The following is a 24324-nucleotide window of genomic DNA, read 5'->3' on the forward strand; positions in this document are numbered from 1 at the left end:
GGAGTTAAAAAATCAGTCTGAAGCCATGGCTGCAAGCAGATAATCCTTCTCTGGTGGTCATGTTGGGTGTTTAAAGGTTATACTGGTACATGTGATGCTGTTTTTGTTGCAGGAAGTTGGCATGGGTAAATATTGTATCATGGCTCAGCAGGTCTCCACATGTCATTTTTCAACTGTTTATCCCATTGGATAGTTATTGTAGGATACAGTGTTGCTGTGATGGACTGGCAAAGGAAGCCTGATGAGAGAAGAGTGCTGGTTCATTCAAGGATGAAGAGCAGGATTTGGAGCTTTGATCTCAGTGCAGGTCATTTTAGTCAGGCAGTTGCTACACTGCATTTGCTGTTGGGCTTCTGCTGGGGAAATTGATGGTCTCACAGTCCCTGGTTGATGACTGTCTGGAAAATAAATCCAGTATTAAACTGTCTTTTGTTCCTAAAACCGCAGTATTGGTAGGAGATAATGGTGACTGATATGTCATGATGTTCTTTTGCAGGTTGAGCTGGGCCTTTTATTTCAGGTTTATTCAGGGAGATTTATTCAGGTCTGCCTGCCTTGTTCTGGCAGGAGCCCCATACATACCAGCCTGAATGCTATAATGGTTCCTAAGAGCAATCCAACTTTTCCATTGTAATACCTAATTTTCAGATGCAGAAGGAGATAGAAAGGAGGTTGGGAGGGTGGGAAAGTGCTATAGAGAAGAATCACTTTCATACAGAACATTCATATACAGATATCTTCAGTATATCTTCATAGAATCATACAGTCAACCAGGTTGGAAGATCATCCAGTTCAACCCTTACCCCCGCACTGCCAAGGTCACCACTAACCCATGGCACTGAGGGCCTCATCTACACAGTGTGTGACCACTACCAGGGACAGTGACTCCAGCACTGCCCTGGGCAGCCTGTTCCAATGCCTGAAAACCCTCTGGGGAAGGAATTGTTCCTCATCTCCATCTAAACCTCCCCTGGTGCAGCTTGAGGCCGTTTCCTCTTGTCCCATCCCTTGTTTCTTGGGAGCAGAGACCAGCCCCCTCCTGCCTCCATCCTCCTGTCAGTCAGTTGAAGGGAGCGATAAGGTCCCTCCTGAACCTTCTCTTCTCCATACTAAACCCCCCAGGTCGCTCAGCTGTTCCCCATCACACTTGTGCTCCAGGCCCTGCAACAGTTCCATTGCCCTTCTCTGGCCCTGCTCCAGCACCTCATGGTACATTATCTCTCTCCTTGGCTCTTGGTGCATGCTTGGCTGTTACCAGAACATTTGCATGGAAATTTCCAGCCTAATGTGCAATAATGAACCTTGGAAGGTACTGCAACATGTTAGGCCCTGATTCAGCAAAGCAGTGGTGTGTATGTACACATAGGTTTGCCTGTTTCATTCAATCTAGGCTGGATGCCTTTGTGATCTCTGGATCTAGAGTATTTTCTAGCCTTATCAACAATAATCCTGTAGCTTCATTGTCTGACATTTACAGCAGAGAAACAAAAACAGAGCAGCTTGAGAGTCAGCATGACTAGAAAGATGCAGTAATTCAAGCTGTTAAGATTTATGGTTATTGCCAGTGGAAGACATTAAAGTAATTCACCGACATGATATACAGCACTTGTGATAATTTCCCTCGAAAAAGGGAATTTAAGGGCAAGAGAATAAGGGATGCTTTGTCTTTGTGTGTTCCATTAGAATTGAAAAGCTCAGTATTTCTGATTTTTTTTTTTTTTTTTTTTGGCACTTATTCTTTTGGCTTTTGATAAGCCGTTCCCAGCTGCTAACTCCCATATTGCTGCTCATTCTTTAAAACAGCTAGAAGCAGCTTGGCAGCTGACTGCCAGAAGGTGATGCACATTAGAGCTGTATTAAACAAAAGCCCTGATTTTCTTGGAAGTAACTTCTTTCATACTAAAATGCCTAATAAGTCCCTGGGCACTTTGCCAGTAAATACAACTGAACCTAAACTGCTTTGCAGAAATGTGCATAATTGTGAGGCTGGGGGGGGGGTATTTATTTTTGGTTGGGTTTTTTTGGTTGGTTGGTTTTGTTTTGTCTAAATTATTAGTGGCTTTTGAAGCAAAATATTTCTATATTTTCATTTTGTAGAGAATGAAAGTAGCAAGCTCAAGTATCCGTGAGAATTACTACTTTTATAGTTAATTTGGTTGTGTAATTGCAGAATCTGCCAGTTGGAGTGTTTCAGAAAAGTTAACAGAATATCTGTTTTCCATGAGGATGTTGGGATACATATATATAAACGTTATACCTTCCTGAGCTAGAAACAGCTAAATGCTGGAATCTGTACTGTAGCTGAGAAGCAAAGGATATCCTTTCTGGGTCTTGGGCATTAAAAGTACATTTTGCCAATTAATTTTATTTTGACCAATGTCTTCACTACAAACTATAAGCATGAAAGATGTCCTCTGGTGGCTGATGAGGTCTAATATGCCCAGTGAGATGTGACCTGCCATGTCAGATCTCTGTCACTCTACTGTCAGTGACCGTGTGCTGCACTGGGCACTGCCTCATCAAACACAATGTGATGTGACATGACCACAAGGTATGGCAAACTTAATAGAAAGCTCTCGGGCCCCTCCAGGGAGCTCAGACAAGAAACTGGTATTTTGCCACCAGGCTAGCAGGTGTCCACATTGCTACTCAGGACATGCGTAATGTCTGTAGCAGAGAAGCTGCCCTTCAGTGCATGCTCCTCCATTTGCCATAACTGACCAAGCCAGGAGCACTGAAAGCTTGGGAGGGAGCCTCCTTCAGCTTCAGCTCTGGGACACAAAGAACTGTAACAGGGAGGATAGTGACCATGTCACCATAAAAATGTACGATTTCAACCATACATTTGGATGGGAAAGAGGAAAATTTTTTTGTTAGTCTCTGATTTAAACAGCAGGGTGGACAGGAGTGACAGCATCAGTAATTATTCCTCTAGCCATTTATGACGGTACCACATGTAAATCTCTGCATATACAAATTGTAGAAGGAAATTGATGTTGTACCACAGTAAGTATCAGGCTTTTGATAGCTCCTTCTTCAGTATTCATTGTTACAAGCTAAAGAAAGGAGCCTTTACAGATCACTTCAAAGGGAAGGTTGATATCAGCTGTTCCTGGCTCTCTGATACTCTTCAGATTTTAATGTTTTAGGGTTGCTAGCAGAGGGCTCCCAGCAGGTGGCCCTTGACTTTGGATTTCTTCTCACCAGTTGGTTTTATGTTATTGGATTTTCACTGACCTTGCAGGTCATGTTAAGAGGTCTGTATTTTGAAGGGGGAGACAAGGGATTAAGTTCTTGTATGAGGAGGTTTCACAGCAGTTTGGTTTGCGTTTTTTGGGTTTCTTTTTTCACTTATTGTTTTGATAGTTTGGCCGTGTTTCATTCTAAATTTATCTTTGGACATGTAGGAGCAGGGGCCATAGAAGCTGTGTTTGAGGTACATGGCTGTGAGTACTCAGCATTCTGCTGAAGACTCAGGACTCTGGCCAGCTTAGGGAATGCTGTAAAATTCAGACCCTGGGCACTGGTAGGAAGCTATTAGGCCAACCCTAAACTATCAGAAGCTGTAAGATGAGGTCCCAGTGTCCACTTCATGATGATTACAATTTAGCTAGTGCTTAGGCTCCTACCACTATGCACAAGTATTCTGTGGGAAAAGTTTCTCATAATCAGTTGGTATCTGATTAAATGATCACATAAGTCAATGGAAAGTTTCATTCTGCTGATGCCAATGGAATTTGGATCCAGTGCTGTTTCTGGCACTGATTAACTCGTCCTGGTTGTCAAAGCTAATAGTTTCTTTAAATGGCAAGTGGTATATAATTAACTGAAGAAAAAAAATACACACCCTAATTTAAAGTCACTGGCACAGCTAACATATCCTAGCATGTATTAATACAACTGAAATTAGGTAACCTTGTGTGAAGTGGTATCAGAGGCAACATAACATGAAGAAAATTACATGTCTAAACCCATGGACACTTGAAGCTTCCCACTGGCGGAAATAGTTCACATTTGAGGTTTTCTCTTTCTGCCTTTCCCCGTCTTTCTAGGAGCTTTGACCTCAGAGTTTAAGCATGTGTGTAGTGTTGGCTCCTGAACCCTGGGATGACCTTGGACTTGCCTCCTCAGTCCTTTTGACAAAGTTGTCTAACCTGGCCACACCTGACATGCATGTACAAAGGAAAGATGAAATGCCACTTCTCTCTGTGGATTGTCAAGCACTGGAACAAGCTGTCCAGGAAACTGGTGGAATCACCATTCCTGAAGTATTTAAAAGACATGTAGATGTGGCACTTAGTGACATGTTTAGTTGTGAACATGGCAGTGCCAAGTTAAGGGTTGGACTTGATGATTTTGAAGGTCTCTTCCAACCTAAGTGATTCTATCATTCTATGAAAAAAGTGGGCTCTCTCCCAGAGACCTGATAGTCTGGCTATTGGACAGGAAGGGAAAGATTACAGAAATAAAAGGCATTCAGAGAGGTTCACTAAGAATGGGACTTGAATGCACATTCATGGGAAGTGTGGTTTTTTTCCAAGGCTGGAGGGGGTTTTCCATAGTTTGAAGAAATAAAACTTAACAGGATTTTTGCTGTTTCATATATGGGGGGTTTTGTTACGGGATGTGTGGGATATTCACATGTACTAATTGCTTGTGTTCATTCTAGATGGGATACACTCCTTTGCATGTTGGCTGCCACTACGGAAACATAAAAATTGTTAACTTCCTTCTGCAACATTCTGCAAAAGTTAATGCCAAAACAAAGGTGAGTTTCTGCCTGTGCCTCACTCGTTCTGTGGAGGCAGCTTGTGCACTGTGCTCACTGCAGCCTTTCCCTTTCCCTGCGTCCACAGAATGGGTACACACCACTGCACCAGGCTGCACAGCAGGGGCACACCCACATCATCAATGTCCTGCTCCAGAATGGCGCGTCCCCCAACGAGCTCACTGTGGTAAGCACAGAGGGGCCACTGTGAAGCTGCTGCTTCCCTCTCGGGCTCAGTTGTCCCACCCCTCAGAAACCATTTGAGAAAGGGAAATGTGAAAAAAATGTGTCTGGTGGGGGATGAAAAGAGCAGAGAAAGCCTATTCCCATCGCTCCCACGTCCTCTATGCCATCATCTCTTCCAAAACATCTGAAAATCTTTCCATTTTCATCCCATTTCTGTAAAGAGTTAAAAACTTAGTTATATATCCTACTACCCAAAATATATTTCTTTCAGTCACCAATATGCAAACATTTATTTGGCCTTTATTGTGCATTCCTGTACAGTTAATTAGCAGTTTCTACACTTTTCCTTACTAATATTCAACTTTTGCTATAAACATTTCAATTTCTAGAATGGAAACACTGCCCTTGCCATTGCAAAACGGCTTGGCTACATTTCAGTTGTTGACACACTGAAGGTGGTGACAGAAGAGACCATGACTACAATTGTAAGTACAGCTTTATTTGGTAGTAAATGGAAGAATTTTTCCTAAGCCAGTGTATTCATCTTTTTTAGTTACATGTCTACTGAGATTCCAGCTTAATTTCCACCTATTTCCTTTTAGCAGTATAAAGTAGATATTAAGTCAAATATGCGAAATATATTTTTAAGGTAGTAGACACTATTAAGATGTATGCAGGAAAAATATCAACCAAGCAAAAAATGAACAGTGTAAATGACTGGTCCTAGCTGTCATGTTTTTCCACATAGCTTGTTGTTTAAGGCACGGACCACATGAATAGGAGCCAGTTTGTGGTTGAAAAGACATTCCCACGCACTTGTGTAAACAGAAGTTGCTTCTGCCTTTTCAGAGTGTTTGCCAGGGGGGCTGTTGTATAATGGTTTGTATTTGGACTGAGAGAACCTATTCCAATTTAAGAAGTGGTTGGAATTGACTTTATAGCAACTTACTGCATAGTTTATGGCATCTTTCAAAAGATGGTGAAAGGATGTCTCCTACAAGCAGCCACAGTCAGGTCCTGCAACCCGAGATACCATTCACTGACAGATACATGAAGTCCAGGTTGTCTGCCTCGCCTCTGAGAAAGGCTTTTTGAAATGTTAGCTGGGAGAGATTAAAGAGACTAGCAGTGATCAATTATTACCTGCTGTCAGAAAAATGATGATTCACAGAATCCAAAATATTTCTCAGACCTTTTGTTCACTAACATTTTGACAAATTATTCAATGATGAAAACAGTTTTCTGAGGTGAAGAGTCTCCATGTACCATTATAGTAGTAAAGCCAAAATTGGGTCTTAAGAACATAAATTTAGAGCCTTGGCTCCAAATTTGCTTTTTCCTTTCTGCAACTTTTTTTTTTTTTTTGGTTAAAAATAAGAAGTATGTGCACATATGTATTTTTAGGCATATCAGAGGCATACACATATATATGTGTAAGGGTAGCAGAAATTTGACTGATTGCTTAGTATATAACTAGGTAGCTGCAGGAAAAGTAAAACCACATTTTTATGCTAAAAACTCCAAATATCAAGAGGTTATTCTTAGCTTGTAGAGCCAAAAACCTGGGGAGTTTGTGCTGCATAAGGTGACTGATCATTTATGTTCTGTTGATGAAGAAGAATAGGGAGATGGTGGGTCAGGCTATGAAATATGCTATAAGAAATGCTAGATGCTGAAAGCCCTGTACTACCCAAATACCTGTTTTCAAGAGAAGCCCAGAAATAATTTCTGTTAAAATCAGAATGTTCTGCTTATCAATCACAAGTGTATAATTTTCAGACTTTGGAAGTCTAGAATGAAACCTTTTTTTATATATTTTACTTAAGGGTCTTAAAAATTCAGTTTGAATGCTAAAACTTATTTTTTTATGCTTGTGGCTAAACAACTCCCAAAGGTAAATTTAATGAAACCAGGGATAAATGCAGCTAATTTTACTATAATTTATACTCAAACACCAATAAAAAAAATCCAGTAGCGCCTGAAAAGAGTCCTGGGATTTTGCTAGTTTAATGGCAATGTGTTAAAAATCTTTGCAAGTAATTCTCACAAAATGAAACAAGTCTGAGGCTTTTTACAAGTTTTCTGATGTTTGAGCATGCAGGGGCTCTTCTGCCTTTACCAAGTGATGGCAGTAGCCCAAGAAACATAAACTGCCAAATGAATATTCATGAGACCAGAGAAAAACTGAAATATTATAAAATACATGAAAATAGAAAAGCTGTGTTGTCCGCCTGAACTTGTTACTCATTTCTTATTTGTATATGAAGGATGAGAAGTAATGATGTTTAAAAATAATATAAAATATGACTATATTTAAAAATATAATATACACCACCCCCCCACCCCCCCCCCCCCCATAAAGACAGGAGTGGTTTTTGGTGTGAGGTTTGTTCTTTGTTTTATTCGGGGTTTTTAATTGCTGCACTCCCTGAATAGTAACTCTGAAGGGTGTGACCTAAAACTTCACCAGTGCTTGTTGTGCTGTACACCAGCTGGAGAGTAAAACGTGCCCAAGTGTGCCATTCATGGGATACCCAGGTACTCTAGGAACAGACTTCAGGCATTCATAACCGGGGTTTTCTGCCTTTTTTTTTTTTTTTTAATATTGGTCTCTGAGTCTCAATTAATATAAACCTTAGGCTGAAAAACAACCAATCAGTTCTGAGTGTCTTTCATGCACGCATTCCTTAAAGGGTATTATTTAGCCTGCATGTGGTTGCAATTGTTCTCATTTGTGGGAAAACCACACAATTCATGCTGAGGCACCTCTGAAAAAAAATCACATAGACTAAGCCTGCTCCCAAATTACAGCATTTTTCTAAAGACAAAGGACTTCATCAGAAAGTTTAGTTTAAATAGGATTACATATTCCCGCTCAAAATTCTGATGACTATTTAAAGAGTTCTTATTAACCCCCTTAACAAGAAACTCTTTTAACTGTATTTGTTTCTTCTGTCGATAGTCATCTTCTCTGCTTTCAGCTTTGCTTTTTCCATTATGAAAATGTGAATATAGTTTAAAGCACAAATAATATTGCCTATTTCTGCAATCTTTTTAAATATATAGTTCAGTGCATCTATAAAAGGGAAGTTAATAAGAATCCAGAAAAAGAAATCTTGGTTTGCTAACTGCAGATAAAAATATGTTCTACCTTGCATTTACTTTTTAAAATACCTGTAAGTTTTAAGAAAAATTATGCCTGTACTCTGAAATGATTTTTTTGGTCTTTGACAGACTGTTACAGAAAAGCACAAAATGAACGTACCTGAAACGATGAATGAAGTTCTTGATATGTCTGATGATGAAGGTATTAAAAAACTTAAGAACCCTCTTGCTTCTTTTAGTCTTTTCTTGTCATAAGAAATGTTTGTTTAAAAAAACCACCACCGAAAAGTACTAATTGGATATGGTCTTTGCACATTCATTATTGCTTTACATTGATTGTTTTTTTGACACATTGACAGTCTATGCTTTTATTTAATTGTTTTGTTTATTTAAATCATACAGTTCGTAAAGCCAATGCCCCTGAAATACTCAGTGATGCTGAATATTTGTCAGATGTTGAAGAAGGTATTTGTGCATTTTTGTATTGCAGTGATACTTAACCCTCTTCCTTTTACTCCGTCTGTCTGAGAATTAATCCTTTCAGATCATTTTCTTATTATCTCATTAACAATAAGTTCTGCTTAACAGTTAAGAATGCTTTCAAAAATTCTTCGAGCTATTACTAATAATCCTCTCATGTTTTCTGAATTTCTTACTCCCAAATTTTTAATCAACTTACCTTCACTTTTCTGGAATAGTCCTTTTGCTGCTGCTTCCATAAAGTGGAGGATTGTTTTATTATTGTAACTGAATAAATAAATATTGGAGACAAGGGTCAGATATCAAAACACTTTGGAAGAAACAGCTGATAGTGAAAGTGAATGGCAGAAGGAATGAGGGTGTTTGTTGTTTTTTTAAATTCTGATGTGAATTAACTCTGAAATGGTTGATTTACATTGACAGTGGTCCCTCAGCCTGGAAATAAGTATTTTCAGAGATTTTTTTGGTGGTTTTGTTTTTTTTACTTTAATAATATTTCAGTCATGACATTCAGTAAAAATACATCAGATTGCTTTTGTCCTGAATAAGGAGGGTGCTGCATTGGACTCAACATGTTGGTGTTTGTAGTATTAAGGAAGTATCTTGAAGCTGAGATTTTATCTGTATCATCCTGCAGAGTGACATGAAATCTGTGAGTGGCAATAAAGCCCTTTGTTTCCAGTGCCTCTAAGTAAGTCTCCTGAGCTACGGGCAGCCTGCCTGACCCAGCTCACTCCTCGGTGCTGAGCAAGTTTGATGTGGCTTCAGTGGTCTCCAAGTATTTAAAACCCCTTTGGCAACTGCTTCCTCCCCTCTACCAACAAGCCATGCTAGTACAGACCTTCCTGGTTTGGATGTGCAGGAATCTGTGAGAATTTCTCCAGGAACTGTAGGTTTCCAGAGGCCACAGAAGGATTAGGTTCCAAGGTGAGCACTCAGAAATAGGAAGGTCTTGAGCTGATGGAGAGGACAGTGCCCTTAATGCATTTTTGTGAGTCCCCATTCACTTGCATTAAAACTGCATTTTTTTCTTCACTAGTAGGAAAACAAGTGATGGGGTTCAATTTTCCTTTGCTTCTTTAGTTAATCTCTCTTTCTTTAGGTCTAGTGATGTATTTACTTTCAATTTTTATAGCATTTAAGCAGTAAGGTGTAAAAGATATTTAGTAAGTTCATTGTGTGCAGCTCTTGTTTAATTCATGCATTGAGGCTTTTGGTTTATTTTCAGTTTGCCATTTTGTTCCCATTGCTGCAGTTCCAAATGGATACTGTTTTTACCATACACCTGTGTCTTTCAAATAACCCTCTTAGGCTATTGTACTGCTCAAATATATAATATATTGTTTTAACTGACTGGAACACTGGTGCATAATTGTGTTAGTTAACAAAGCAGTAGCTCTTGCCATATGCCACTCCATAGCATGTGGTGAGGTACAGATGAGGAGCACTCCTATGTGGAATCTGAATATTAGAACCAGTTACAAAATGTGCCATTTAATGCATGGGATAATTTTTAAGGCCAAATCTGTGGAAGGCTTTTAGAGTCACTAACTCTCAGGTCTACAGAAAAACTCAACCAAACAACAACCCAACAAACCAACAACAAAACAAACAAACAAAAACAAAAATTAGGAAAGCAGGTAATGCAATCGATTACTTCCCTAGAGGCTGTGTCCTGCAACCATGTTGCTGTTACTAGGGGAGCTAAGAGACTGGTTTATATGTAACAAGGTTATTTTCAAACCTAACACTGCAAAGAAGCTCTCAAATCAAGTAACAAGTATTTTATTAATCTGTGCTGAAGTATTCCAGTGTGCAAGACATCCAATGAATTACAGGCTTTGAGGTAATAACCAATGGCTTGTCTCCCTTTCCTGACTTGCACATCTGTAAAGACAATATACCGACACCCATCCCCACAACTCCTCAATGTTGATAGGATATTTATATACAATGCATCCACTTACGTTAGTCAAAATAAATATGTTCAGGATGCTAATGCAGTCTGACAACTCTCACAGCCAGGGTGCTAATTTCCAAGTGAGAGAAGGGTTCAAATCTACCACCAAAATCTGAGTTCTGCCTCACTTGGCCAGCGTTCATGTCATAAGCAAAACTCTTCAGTGAGAGAAACTTTTTTAATGATTTCTCAATATGCCACAATCCTCAAGGTTTCTCTCATAACAGAAATTTAAGGCATGGAAAGTAGAGTCTCTGAGCTCGTAGACAAATGTCAGGGAACTGTTTCCTTGTGTTTATGTCTTGCAGTGCCCACTAAATAAATATTTACATGGAAGTTGTGTAATTTCTCTTCCCTGCAAGGACAGTTTGGTTTGGAGTCAGACTGGATGAGAGGAGAGAGATTTTCTTCCTTTTCCTAGACTACTCTGGCAAATCTGCCCAAAAGACGTTAAGTGTTGGGAAACCGCAAAAAAGAAATGGCATTTTTTAAAGACATGAATATGATTTTGTGGGAAAAAAATGAAGGCTCATCTTCATGTGTAGCTGAAAGTTTGTAGAAGAATATAGAGCCATTGCAATGTGCACTGAGCATGTCCTCTGCTCTTATTTTTAAAGAGATTGCAAATCTTATCAATGTGAAACCTGAGACTACAGGAACCAGGTCATTCCTCTTACTGTCTCCAGATGTGAGCTCGCACCCCACACCCTGTGCAGCTGGGAGCCCCAGCGGTTCACCCTGTGGAGAGTGGGGGCTCAGCCATGCTAAAGCACAACCTGAGCAATCTGCCAAAGGCCTGGAGCGAAACTCCTCCTCTGCTGTCACATGCTGAGCCTTGGAGCATCCCTCTGAGTAGATACAAGAGCTGTAATCTGATGGAGGAAGCTGGAGCCCCGCTGCAACTGCAGCAACCTAGCAATGAGCTCTGTCACAACGGCCCTCCCCAGAACTGCTGCTGCTGTCCTGGAGGCCAAGGGCCAGCAAACAATGGGATCTGATAGAAAGAGGAGTGAGACTACACGAGCAGCAAACTGGAAAGAAATCCAAACCAAAAAACAGTTCAGGTGTTGAGAATTTAGTCAAGAATTGAGGGTTGGAGCTAGATGACTTTTAAGGTTCCTTCCAACCCAAGCCATTCCATTTTAAAGGTATTTTCCAACTTAGTTGATTCTATGATTCTATAAGAAACATTTCTTTTTGAGCTTTTAAATTTTTTCCTTATTTGGTCTTCAGAAGATAAACCTTTGGGTGTAAATAAGGACACTGGTTTAAGCCCATTTAATGGAGATTCCTCTCTTAGTACGTGGAAGTATCACACCGATCAATCCCTAGTAGATTAGACAGATGTCGTAACAGAACATGCGTGCCCACTGCCTGATGCCTCTGTAGGTGCTGAGATGCAGCAGCTTCAGTGCCTTTAAGACAAGTCAGGGCATCCCCATGCATGAAAGTCTGTTATTGATGCTTTTGGGAGGGGTTGCTTTATTGCATTTTTAGGCTCAATTTTTTGAGTTTATCTCCATAAGATTTTACAGACTGATGAAAGTTTCAGTGGTCTGGTATTGGCTTTTCTTCGTACTTACGTGAAACCAAAGCCTGGGTTACAACTGAAAGTATCTTGCTCTTCCCTGTGGCTGTACCTCTTCTGCCATAAGGCAGCTCTGGTCAGGCTATGATGAGGGAGTGCCAAAAGCTTCAGAGATATTTAGCAAAGCCAATGACAAATGCCTATTTGTATCCCGGGCTATGATTAAATTTTGTCTGGGACTTTTCCCAAGCCACACGATGCCTTCTATCCTGCTGCCAGAGAGGCTGTATTTCTCACTTGCATCTAAAAAGAGCACCTACCCTGCACTCCTGCAATTGCCAGTGGGAGACATGCAAAGGAACCAGGAAAATGGGGAAAACATGAAGAGAGGTGACAAAGGTGATGAGAGGTATGGAAAAGCTTCTTGGAGAGAAAACAGTAAAGAGAGTAGGAGTCTCTATTCTAGAGGGGGGAATTAGCAAAAAATGAATGAGGGATAGGCTAGGATGTATGAAACAGTGGGTTGCAAAGTGAGCAGTGATGCTTACAGCCTCTCCAGAAGTCCAGGAATAAGGGGCATCAATGATACCAGCAAGAGGCAAACCAGTGTTCAGCGCTGCTCCTTCTGCAACAGGTAGTTGATTGTATGACTCCTTGCACAAATCCTTGGTGAGGAACACAGAAAGTTAACAAGAGTTCTAAGTATAACTGGAAGAATTTTAAAAGGAGAAAAAAAAACCAACCCAAAACCAAACCTGTTCATGAGTATAAAAACCTGCAGGTTTAGAAAATACATGCTTAAATCACTGCCAGCTAGTAAAATGTCACAGGGGACTTCCATTGTTTCATGCCCTTATATTATTCTGTGAAGTGCAGTTGCTACCAGAGACAAGGTGTATCAGACTGATGGGCCTTTACTTTGACCTGCTGCTGCTATTCTTTCCTGGATTTTGAACAGTTTCTGATACTCATGATAGCTCTGTTTGCCCTCTGTTACCCCGACAGGTAGCATATTACTAAGGGAAGGATGGCAACTGCAACAAAGCAGTTTCTTTGGTGTTTTTTTCCTCAGTGTTTCACTTTTGGGGGCATTTCTCTGTCATTTGTGTTCAGTGATTGATTTTGTCTTCACTTTTCCATGGGACCTCTCTCTGCAGGAATCCAGTGTGCTGTGAGCAAACACTGTGCTCTTACCTGAAAGGCAGAGGATTAGGCTGTGGCACCTAATTAAACAGAGCGGGATTGCTGAAACGTGCACCACCCGTTTTGCTCCAGCCTCCCACGATCACAGAACAATGTCTGGAATTCTTTGAAATTACCACTCCTAGATGCAGCGTTTCCTTTGATGAGAGCATTTCATCAGAGTAATCCTGCTCTGGCTGGATTAGCTGCAGAGCAGGATAACATCTAATGTATTTTGCAGCTCAACTTGAGTAGCTTTTTATCGCTCTTCACCTTGCCTTTGACAAACGATGTTCGTGAAGAAAATGCCTCATCTGCTCCTGCACAGTGGCGCAGTGCTTGTCTTCAGGTGTCGTAAGGGCAGAAGTTCCTAAATTTACTGTCCCAGTTAGCAGTTGCTCAAGGTTGCCCGTACCTCTCACCCTCTGGGCCATTCCCCACCTCCCAAGCTGCCGTCCATTTTTATGCAGCTCCCGAAGCTTTCTCTCCGGACACGAGCATCCCACGCTGGGAAGCGGAGGGGGGAGGCGGAGTAGCCCCAGGACCCCCGGCGCTGGCACCCAGGGGATAGCCGGGGCTCAAGTCGCGCCAGGGCGGCCGGTACGGCCCGGGACGGGTGCGGGGGTAGGTGGGGCGGACGGGAGCGCAGCCCCGCGCCCTTCCCTGCAGCCCCGCGCTCCCTGCTCAACCCCGGTATCAAGTTACAGAAAAACTACACCCTCGCAGCACCCTTATTTACATACAAATAACTGGAGTGCCTGCATTTATGTCACCATTCAAGAGGCTTGCCAAGGGAGGCTGTAATCCAATCAGCAGCAGCTTTAAAGGGATGTCTGCGCACTGATTAAAAGGGGATTTTTGTTTTCTTTAACTATAGTCATTATTTTTCATTTTGTTTTATGTTTGTAACGAACTTTAATCTGAATTGGGAGGACGGAGATACACATGTCCTAAAATAAGTACGAAGAGATCAAGATGTTAAGAAGATCTCGGTTGTTGAGTGGAAAGCGAATATGACCCACAGGGATTAGTTTGCTTGTGCTGGTTTGGAGTTTAAATCACTGCTTAAGGACTAATAGGGCTAATAGGAATTCTTGGAAACACCAGGGAAATATTTCCTATAGACCAAGCTGGTGAAAATGGCTTTCCAAAACAGTAAGACGTTTAACTTAATGTATAATGTTTCTATTTCTGGTTTTGTTTTGGTTTGGTCTTTTTTTCTTTTTCTTTTTTGATGTTTTCTGGTATACTATGAACATTTTGTCTTTTAAACTGTACTTTTAAATACTGGTTGTTGCGGGGCTGGAGGAAAAAGTCGGTCTGTGTGTTTGCCGTTTGCAGAGCAGTAGCTGAAAGGGTATTTTTAGATGTGATTGCTAGTTCAAAACCAGAGCTCGCCTGTGGTTTCCTGAGTTAAGTGAATGGAAAGTAGCCTAAACTCCTTGAATGAAAGTGGGAAACGTGTAGCTGGGGTCGCGGAGCCACTCACCTCGAGCACACGCTGTGAAACTTCGCGGTGGTGCAACTTTTGCTCACCTCAAGCGCGGTCACGACAAAGGCGGTGGGGCGAATGTCGGCGAGGAGCGAGCTTGCGGGGAGCGCGCTCTTCTCCCTCTTGTTGAGGGAAGGGGGTGGGGGGAAAGGCATATTTTGGACTTGCTCTGTCAATGCAGGAATGTAGGTTTGCATGATGTAATGCTATGCAAATGCTCCAGCCGGAGGGAGCTGCTCCGTTAACCCTTTGCGGCGCCTGCCCTCCCCTCCGAAGATTTAACCTTCCTTCCTCCTTCCTCCCATTTTTTCTGAAAACAAAACTAATCGTCTCCTCCTCCGTCCGTGTCCGCGCATCCCACCACCCTCTGGCCTTTCCCGACGGGCTGACCGTAAGGCCTGGGCGGGTTTTGGGTGCGGGGCTCCAGTTTAAGGGCTTTTGTTCTGCTCCGCGGGCCGGACCCAGCCGGGCCAGCCTCGCCCCGCCGGGCCGTGGAGGGAGGGTTGTGAGTGTGGGGAGTGGTGGTGTCTGTCCGAAGGGCTTCCTTGCGGACACCAGCCTGGTGGTGTGAAGCAGATCATAAAACAAACCCCTAAAAGTAATCCTTCTTACATTAAATCGTGCAAAAGTTAGTGAGAAATATCTAGGGAGAAAGGCGGGCCCCTGCTCTTACTCTGCGACGGTTCAAGCCTGCTGCACTTCTCATAACTGGTGGGCAAACAGGCTGTCTGTCATAGCCAAGTTTTTCTCGGTTTTGTTTTCTGTAGAGAATAACCTGACTTTTGTTTGTCAGCTAGTAAAGAAAGCAAAAGTGGTGCAAAGTACAGAAGAAGCCTTTAGCATGCTTAAATGATTGGGCAAAAGTCATCCCTCATATAATTTCATTGGGTTTGTGTCAAGGTGGAGTTTTGCTTTGCCCCAATAAAATTATTTCTCAGGCCCGTTCAGAGGGTGGATAATTGACGTGCTACATGGAAAGAGCCTTAGGGAAAGTGGGGGTGACAGGATTGATTGCTTCTTGATGAACAGAGCAGGGCGTTATGACTTACTAAGCACGCAAACATTTACAGTACTTCTGATTTCAGCCTGTCTTTTGTACTGACAGGTGAGGATGCAATGACAGGTGATACGGACAAATACCTCGGACCCCAGGATCTGAAGGAGTTGGGAGACGATTCGTTGCCTGCTGAGGGATACATGGGCTTTAGCCTGGGAGCCCGCTCCGCTAGGTATTGTATTTGCTGTTTCTTGAGTTTGCGTGTCACCAGAGTTACAAGATTTTTACAAACCAAATGCACTTCCTCACGCAGAAAAGTTAAGTCTATTTTGAAACAAAGTAGAGGGGGTGTGCTTCAATGTTATGATAGTACTGTGCCTTTAAAGCATATGTTCATTGCTGGTTTATTTCATATTCTTTATTCATGTTGGCTTCTTATGGCAATGACACAGAAAATGAATTATTCACTTTTTCTGGTATCTGCCGGCTCATACTCTAGACATCTCCCAGGCACCTTTTTGCTAGCAGTTTGCAACTGGTCTAGAAACTTATCTAGAAAAGCCAGCAAAACCAGGTTTCTTCTCACTACTGCAGGTCAGATTGATCCGTTAGTGTTCCTTAATGGACTAATTCAGCTTAAGAATGTAAATACCAGAAAAACTGAATGGCAATCATTTTGCTATTTTGGTGCTTTTATTTCTTTAAAGGTGTTAGTGAGTTATCCAACTGAGATAGCCAATATTAAAGAAAAATGTTCTCAAAAATAAAAGAAGTAGGTTTACCCTAATTTGTTGCAGGATTTCATTTGACAGGGAACAGATTATGTGTTACAGGAAACAGGCCAAAGTTTCTGTGAATCTGATAAAATATTGTAAACTTAATATAATATCTGACTAATGTTCATTTCAGCTCAGGTGTTTCTAGAGCAACGTTTTAGATTTCATTTTTGAATCTTGCTAAAGCCTGCAGTGTGGGTTGCTTAAAATAACTAAAGCTGTATGAGCAGAGATTACTTCCATAGTTGTAGGTTTGCAGTGATACTGATAGTTGAACTGTACTGAAGCTAATAATTAAACCTCATAAGCTGGAGCCCTGAGGACTTTTTCCTATGATGTAGTTTAAAGATCTGGTTTTAAAAGTGAGTTCATTGTCTAACAGCAAATGGCAGCTCCCAAAAGGTAAAGCTTAGATGTCTACTCTTCAGTCTGCTTGTTATGGTCGCACTAGAAATGCAAGCATGCTTTTCAAATTTGCTCTTTAGTAGTGACCAGCCATGTTTTGTTTCACTTACAATTTTTAGGTAAGTTAGTAAGTATTTATGTGATAAAATATTCACAAGGAATGCCAAAATAGTCCATTAGCTAGAAAATCAGCAAAACAGATCTGAAGGGAGAGTCTTATGTCTTTGTAAACTTAATTAACAAAGCTGATATGCTGCTTTTAAATAGAACTTTATGTGAGCAAGGTCATCATACAGCACTATCAGATGTGGTCCATCCTGAAGCACTTACAGATATGGTGGAGAGGGAGTGCACTTTGTGTATGGAGCTGGGCACTGATTTACAGGACACCTTTTACTCATTCCAGTACTCTTCCTGCATATGTATAACTTCTTCCTGTGCAAGTGGGAGAGCAGAATTTCACAGTCAAAGTCTCTTAGGTAGATTTAAGGGTTCAACCACATGTTATCCTTTCTTTGAGAGAAATCTGATATTCCCATGCTTCTGATTTTAGCAGTGCCATTACTATTTGTTGCTGTGTAACTCATTTTTTACATTGCACATGTTATGCTCAGAGGAGACAAATACAGTATTTTTCCTGTGAAGTATTTAATTTAGCAAAAAGTATTCCGTGAATGTATCTTACTACTGATTCTGAGTGTAACATTAAGAAATAAACACATGAAATAATATAAGCCATCCAGCCATAGCATCTTGCTTTTCCTGTCTGATTCTTTGCTTTCTATTTCTCCTGTTTCTTTTCCACTGTAAATTGCTTTAGTCCAAAAGTCAGGTAAGAAGGCATGGCATCGTGTTACATTTTTCTGCTGCTGCCATTGCTCATCTTCATTTTATTCAGCCTTGGAAAGTGACATGCTTTTATTTTTTGGTGGGGGGTGGGCTTAGTGTTAGAGAATACACTTCTGTTGTAACAAATATAACTTGATTTGTTTATGCCCTTTATCATATAAAAATTTGCTTAACATATGCCTACAGCGTGTAATTAAGATCCCACTTCTGCTTCTAGTCCAAGGAGGAACATGTGCTAAGGGACTAGAAAAGTTTGATTAGCAACTCCAAAATGCATGAAAAAAGTTGTAGAGTTTTGAGTCTGAAAAGTGTTGCTAGTTCAAAAGTGTAACATGTTGTTGGATGTTGCTTTTTATTAATTCACGTTTTTTACTACTTTATTTTTTGTCACGTAGCAAGCATGTCTAGACCTGCAGCATGTTTTTAGCACATACCATAATGTATCTTCCAGGGTTAAGTGTAACACACTCCTACGTTGATTTAATTGCAACACATTCAGAGTGATCATTATTATTTCCAAGTAGTCTAACATGCACAAAATAATCCGCAAAGCACTGGAATCTGTATTTAACCATCAATAAACAAATTTCTTCTCTTTCTTCTTTCATATCAAAATTATTATTCTTTTATTTCTAACTAAACGAATAAGGGTGTTTATAACAAAGTCAAAAGTGGTTCAGCCACAAAGAGAACACACATAAAACTTGCTCACTCTTAAAGCAGATTCAGCAATCTGAGCCCGATGAGCTTGCTGTGACCGACCCACAGCTCCCCCAGGACCTGCCCTCATGGGTCTCCTTTCAGGATTAGGCTGTGAAGATATTTGTCAAAGTTCATCTAAATACTTGAATGCACTTTTCTAGATTTATTCTAAATCCATGGCGTTACTGCCAAAGCATTAAACATCTGTTGTGATTTTGCTTATGTATATTGTAAGGGAGTGGATATTTAACTATAGTCAAATACTTATTATTCCATTTTTTCCCTTTTATTTATTTCATAGATTATGTGTATTTTGCCATCTTATGCTATCCCTGGAAGTTGCATGTATTAATTTTTTTATTTTTATTTTTTGTTCACCTCATTGTCACCTGCACTTTCTATGATATATGGTAAATACAACAGCCTCCGCTCCTTCAGTTCGGATAGGTCCTACACGCTGAACAGAAGTTCTTATGCCCGAGATAGCATGATGATTGAAGAACTGCTGGTACCAGCAAAGGATCAGGTATGTGCTGCGTCTCTGCCACCGGGTATTCGTACTTTGTATTTATAGGGGTGACACTGAAGCCCTCAGCTGTGCTTGCAGAGACTATTGCTACTCTCGTAACAACTGAAAATGGAGAAGAGAGGAGCTGAGAGAAAGAAATCATGGGTTTACCAGATTGTGGTTTTGATATGCAAGAGTCAGGGTGATGGGGTCCCACAGCAATACACAGTCTTAAGGGACCAGTTACTTTTTTATGTCCATTGAAGTCAGTGGAAGCATCTGTAAGCTTAATGTTATGGGTATCCTTAGAGTGCTTTGATAAGCTGGCAGCAATATGTTTTACGCTAAACAACTTTTGTCTGTATTGTATAGCCCAGGGATTACATTTGCCTGCTCTGTTGCATGGAGGGACCTCTGGCTGCTGTCCTTGTTTTGCCACCCTGGGGAAGAATTTGGCCTTGTAAAGATTAAGCTATTATGCAGTAGCCAGTTTATGTGTTTTCTAAATGTTTGTGCAATGACTAATACAACAAAAGCAGAATCTTTTGACCTGATTATGGCATGGGAAAGTCTTTCCAAAAGCTAATGCTGAAGATGGTGGGGCACTGTAGGCTTTGTTTGTGTCCTCGTCAGCATTTTGCTTGGTAGCCTTGCTTCAGATTTTCAAATCTAAATGAATTACTCGAGAGTTTCTTGATACACAGATGCCAGAGATCTGCTAGGAAGTTGAATAAAAATTCACATAGAAATCTGTACTTGGGAATTAAAGGGCTATGGAGTGGAACTGTTGTTTATTCCCTGGAAGAGCATAAGGTGGATTGCAATGAAACAGAGGCTTTCTGCTGCCTTTTTCACAGACGTACCTCTCAGCAGTGGCAAGTAGTCCTGCAAGGGTTACTGATCTCAGCGGATGCTTTTGTGGAGGAAGGAGTTCACAGAGCAGGACTCATGCATTTTAAACCTTGATTGTATTAGTCTGTAAATTCTAGTGTAGTATAAATTACCCAGTTCTAATACAGCTTTTGCACACAGCTTTTGGTAGCATTACGACAATGGCAGAAATTAGATTCTGTCTTTAGCAACTGAATGTTTATTATTAGGTTGTTACTTTATGTAATGCTGTAACTCTCCAAATAACCTTGCAGCATCCAGCTATGGAGAGTTTCTGAACATTGCATAGCAGTAATTTTGTTGCTTTTGTTTGTTTTGAAGTCAGAAAATAAAATTGCAACTACTGGCACTGGAAACAAGAAATGGTATTTCAGGGCTGAGAACCTGAAGTTACTCTTGACACTTCTTACTCCTAAATCTTCATTAAGTCTTTTTGATATGGTGGAAATTTCAAAGGAGAGGAAGGCTCTTCAGTCTCAGAACATATTAAATTGTATGTGTGATTCTGGACATTTTTGTGATTACCAGAAAATAAATGACATTGATGTAGCAGCTAGGGTACATTTGACTAAAAAAGACTTAAAACCAGCACTATGCTAAACAACTCCTAAAGCGCATTGTTCAAAGTGTGCGTCATTAACCTGTTCTGCATTACAAAACTGCACTAGAAAAATAAGAATTACCTATAAGTACGCGAAGGTGTTGCAATGACACCACATGTACCGGAACTCTGCTTTAGGGCAAACTTTGTATTCTCTACAAGTGATCATGGACTTCTCTGCTTTCTGGCAGTTCTCTTGCAGTGCTGGCTCTTGAGCTGAAAAAGCAATAAATACGAAAAACTTCCAGTGCTGGTGCTGAGCAGTAGTGTACACTTTTCATAGCATTTATAGTCTTCATGTTTTTGTGATTCCAGTTTTTGTCCAGCAACGATTGTGCAGTTATTGTACTTCACTGCTGGTTCAAGTTTGTCGTGTAAAATGAAGCGAAGCTGGAGGCCTAGCTGACAGTCTAGTACTAAATGTTATTCTGTCAGTATTATCTTGAGAGGTTAGCAAACCCATGATCCCCTGAAAAACAAATGACAGTAAAGCAAGAAACTATCTTCATGAAAAAGGGAGCCCAGCTGAAATTTCCTGCTATGGGTTCTGGAACCCTCAAAGTCCTAAGAAAAAGTATATCCATCCTCTGGAATTCTTATATTCTTCAGGTCAATCCTATGGTGGTAAGCTTTACAGCCCTTTGGCTGAAGCAGAAGAAGTGCATTTAGGAAATGGGGAATACCCCTGCATCTCTTCTTCCCATCCCTCCGTCTGCATGTTACTGGGCTTCGAGGTAATCTCTGCTATGGGAGTTGAAAGCAGGGTAAAAAAAACACCTTGTGTTCTGACAGTGGGATTCAAAGAAACAAAGATCATTGTGGGTCAAACCCAATATCCTTAAAGTCTATCTGGAAGCTGATGTGAGGTAAGGCTGGTTTGGGGTATCACACTATTTTGAAGGAGTGAGTCATTGCCTATCTGTATATTTTATTTCTCTTCTTTTATAAAGCTCAGACCTGTCAACAGCAAAGTCTAAGAGTAAAGGGAATTAATTTTATCACAAATACAAGTATATAAAAGAGTAAGGAGCATTTGTCAACCTCTTCATCATGTGAAATAGAAGATCCCATGGCCACCTCTTCCCAGGATCACTGGGAGATTTGGGAGTCTAAAAAGAGTTGGTCGAGGAAGATTTGAAACCAGTCTTTACTTAACCTGACTGCTAGCATGACACTTTGGGTATTAGAGAAGAGTTTCTAATAATTCCTTAAGAAGTCTCAGTATTTTTCCCTTGATTCATTTGGTGGTTTATTTCTGATCCTGTTCAACAGGGAAGTCTGAGTCCAGGCCATATAACCTGGCTGGAGAAAAGTTTAAATTTCTCTGTCCTGGTGTGTTACCATGGATGCAGCAACTCAGACCAAATCTGAACTACTTTCTCCATGGAATAATTTACATCAGCCTCTGAATTTCGTCAGCCAAAGGCAGGATGAATCAGGCTGTCCATTACATAGCAACTTGCTGAACCTCTCTGTCTGGATAAATTCATCTGGGAGGAAGCATAAATTCTTCTGTTTGCTGAACTCTGATATTACACAGCCTGTATATTCAGTTATGCAACTAGCAGGACCCTTGCCAGCAGAACCTTCAGTGGTTTTGTGCATGCATTTGCATCTAACGATGCCACGCCTATGAGCAATGCATATTTAATGTCCCTCAGTTCAGGGAGGGAACACTGGGACCTGACCAAACACAGAATGAGTCTTGTGATTTGGTATCACTGATGATGTACCTTCTTCTGAATTGCTGATACCTCAGTTTACACAGGAAGATTTTTTTTTTTTTGCCTGCCTGAAAAATCCAGCATCTTGACAGGCAAAATGAGATCAACACATGTGTGCTGCATGTAAGATCCATGTGTCTGGCTCTTAGCTTTTTCTACTCATTTTCTCTGTCAAAACTATTGGCTGCAGGCTTTGTGCCTTTGCTGGTTCTAAATATGTCCGAAAGATCTGTGCACTTTGTCAGAAAGTAATGCATCAAAAAATACAGTCACCAGATATACAAGCAATATCTGAGGACAAAGGAACAGACCAAAGCGCCTTATGTGTGCACGCAGGCAAACCTACAGCAACTTTGTAAGCATAGTAGCATATCTATCTAACATAAATTATTTTAGAGTGGTGATATTTCCTTGGAAATTACATGGCCTGATGTTTATTTTTCCTATATCATACTGCTGAAGGAACTTCAGCATTTTTCATCTGTTACAGCAAACACGATCCCATCATTATTTGTTGATGTATGTGTCCTCGTGCATGCCTGGACCTCAGTGTAGTGTCACTGGTACGGCTTGAATGGCAAACGCTAAAATGTATTGTTCTTTTTTACGTGTTTCTTATGTTTCTTTGTTTTGTCCTATTTTTGATGATAATGTGAATCACCAGGCAAAGGAATAAATTTAATTTTGTTTATCTAGATTTTTACACCATCTAAGACCAACTCTCTGGATCTTAGACTGTTTGATGTCAAGAGGAATAATGTACTCAGTATAAGCTCTTATGAAGTTAGATATCACTTGGAATAGCAGAAATCCACAGCAATGGCTTTCCTGTCTAAACTGCAGGCTCTTCAGGAAGTGTAGGAGAATTCCCAGTGTTCTACTGGAAGGAGTTAGAAAGCCGTCTTCATTAAACTAAATTATGATACATTTTTCAAAAATGGTGCTAATTAAATCCGCTACTGTTGCTTAATTGCCATTGCTTTAACGACACTCATCTTTTATGTCTGATGACGTATTTTGGTGTTTAATATATGCAAGTTTGCCCATTATTATTGTTGTCTGTGCTTGAACCATCAGGCCTCAAGTATGTGTCTTACAGCAAAAAGATCCTAATGAAAGAGTGAAGGTCGTAAAAAAAGGAGGCATCAAGCCATGCCACAGAGTTGGTCAGAGCAAAGTTGTACCCTTCAGATACTGCTGTTGACTGGCAGTAAATTACACTGTCAGTGTTTTTTGGAGGGAAACCTGTGATGCTCTTTTGAAATAAAAGAAATGTCTAAAGAGAGAAGTTTTTTGGAAACCCCAGAGTGATGGGAGGGTTCTAGCTTCTGGTTAACAGCAGAGTACAATGTAATTGCATACTTTGCGGAAGCTTTTCAAAATAAGTATTTTTATGTGTTTATGACTGCCTTTCCCAGATTTACTACTAATGCTGATATTCCCATTCAAAATAATTCATTTTCACTACCTCTGTGCCAGTACATTTAAAAAAAAAAGAAAGGTGTAAATAGTAAAACTTCCCTGAGTAGAAGTGTGTGCTTGGCTCAGGTTTGAACTGAACCCACTGAATTTGATCTGAAAACAGCCCTTGAGGTTTTACTCTTAACAGACTGTTTTCTCTAGATGCATTTGCTTGTAAGCAGGAAACAACCTACTTACAGGAAACACTGACGTGTTTAACACCATCTTGAGTGAAGATAGCCTGTGTGTATTGCATGATGAAACTTAGTTTTATTGATGTAACTTCTGCCAGCGCTTCTTAAATTGTTTAGAAGCTTTCATATAAACCTGGAAATATAGGCGTACAGTATTTGAAGATTTAATTTGTTTGATTTCCTAGGAAAAAAAGAAAAAAAGAGTAAGGAATGGCTTTGCTACGCAGATAAGAGGACCTACAGTGTGAGACTTGTTGCAGGGCACAGGCCAGAGGAGTGTGTATGTCCATGGGCAGCAGCAAGAAACAAATTACGCCCCAATGTCTGTCAGATGGGGCAGTTAATTATAGCACCAGTGTGCCAGTGCTTCACAGGGTTAAAGCTATTTTTATAGAGATGAGTAGGAACAGTGGCACTCCACAAAACAGTGTTCATGTTGGTTGTCGTGTATAAATACAAACTAAACCCTCCTCCCACCAGGAGCTTGGTCATGCATTCACAGCTTCAGTTAAACT

The 24324-nt window shown here is 40.6% G+C and overlaps 1 protein-coding gene across 10 annotated transcripts in view; it reads left to right on the forward strand.

Annotated features, from left to right (window-relative positions):
• ANK3 (ankyrin 3) overlaps nucleotides 1–24324 on the forward strand; it is a 379098-nt gene that overhangs the window by 290459 nt on the left and 64315 nt on the right. For 9 of the 10 annotated variants that reach the window (XM_062634017.1, XM_062634018.1, XM_062634019.1 and 6 more), the window contains 7 exons: nucleotides 4670–4768; nucleotides 4857–4955; nucleotides 5344–5439; nucleotides 8189–8261; nucleotides 8462–8524; nucleotides 15807–15930; nucleotides 18854–18956. In XM_062634017.1, coding sequence (XP_062490001.1) covers nucleotides 4670–4768; nucleotides 4857–4955; nucleotides 5344–5439; nucleotides 8189–8261; nucleotides 8462–8524; nucleotides 15807–15930; nucleotides 18854–18956 — 657 coding nt within the window. The remainder of the gene's footprint in view (nucleotides 1–4669; nucleotides 4769–4856; nucleotides 4956–5343; nucleotides 5440–8188; nucleotides 8262–8461; nucleotides 8525–15806; nucleotides 15931–18853; nucleotides 18957–24324) is intronic. The other variant, XM_062634021.1, reaches the window with a different exon arrangement.

This window comes from Pezoporus occidentalis, unplaced genomic scaffold, assembly GCF_034315485.1.
Source record: "Pezoporus occidentalis ecotype Australia unplaced genomic scaffold, CSIRO_AGI_Poc_V1 ctg41, whole genome shotgun sequence".
Classification (NCBI taxonomy): domain Eukaryota; kingdom Metazoa; phylum Chordata; class Aves; order Psittaciformes; family Psittacidae; genus Pezoporus; species Pezoporus occidentalis.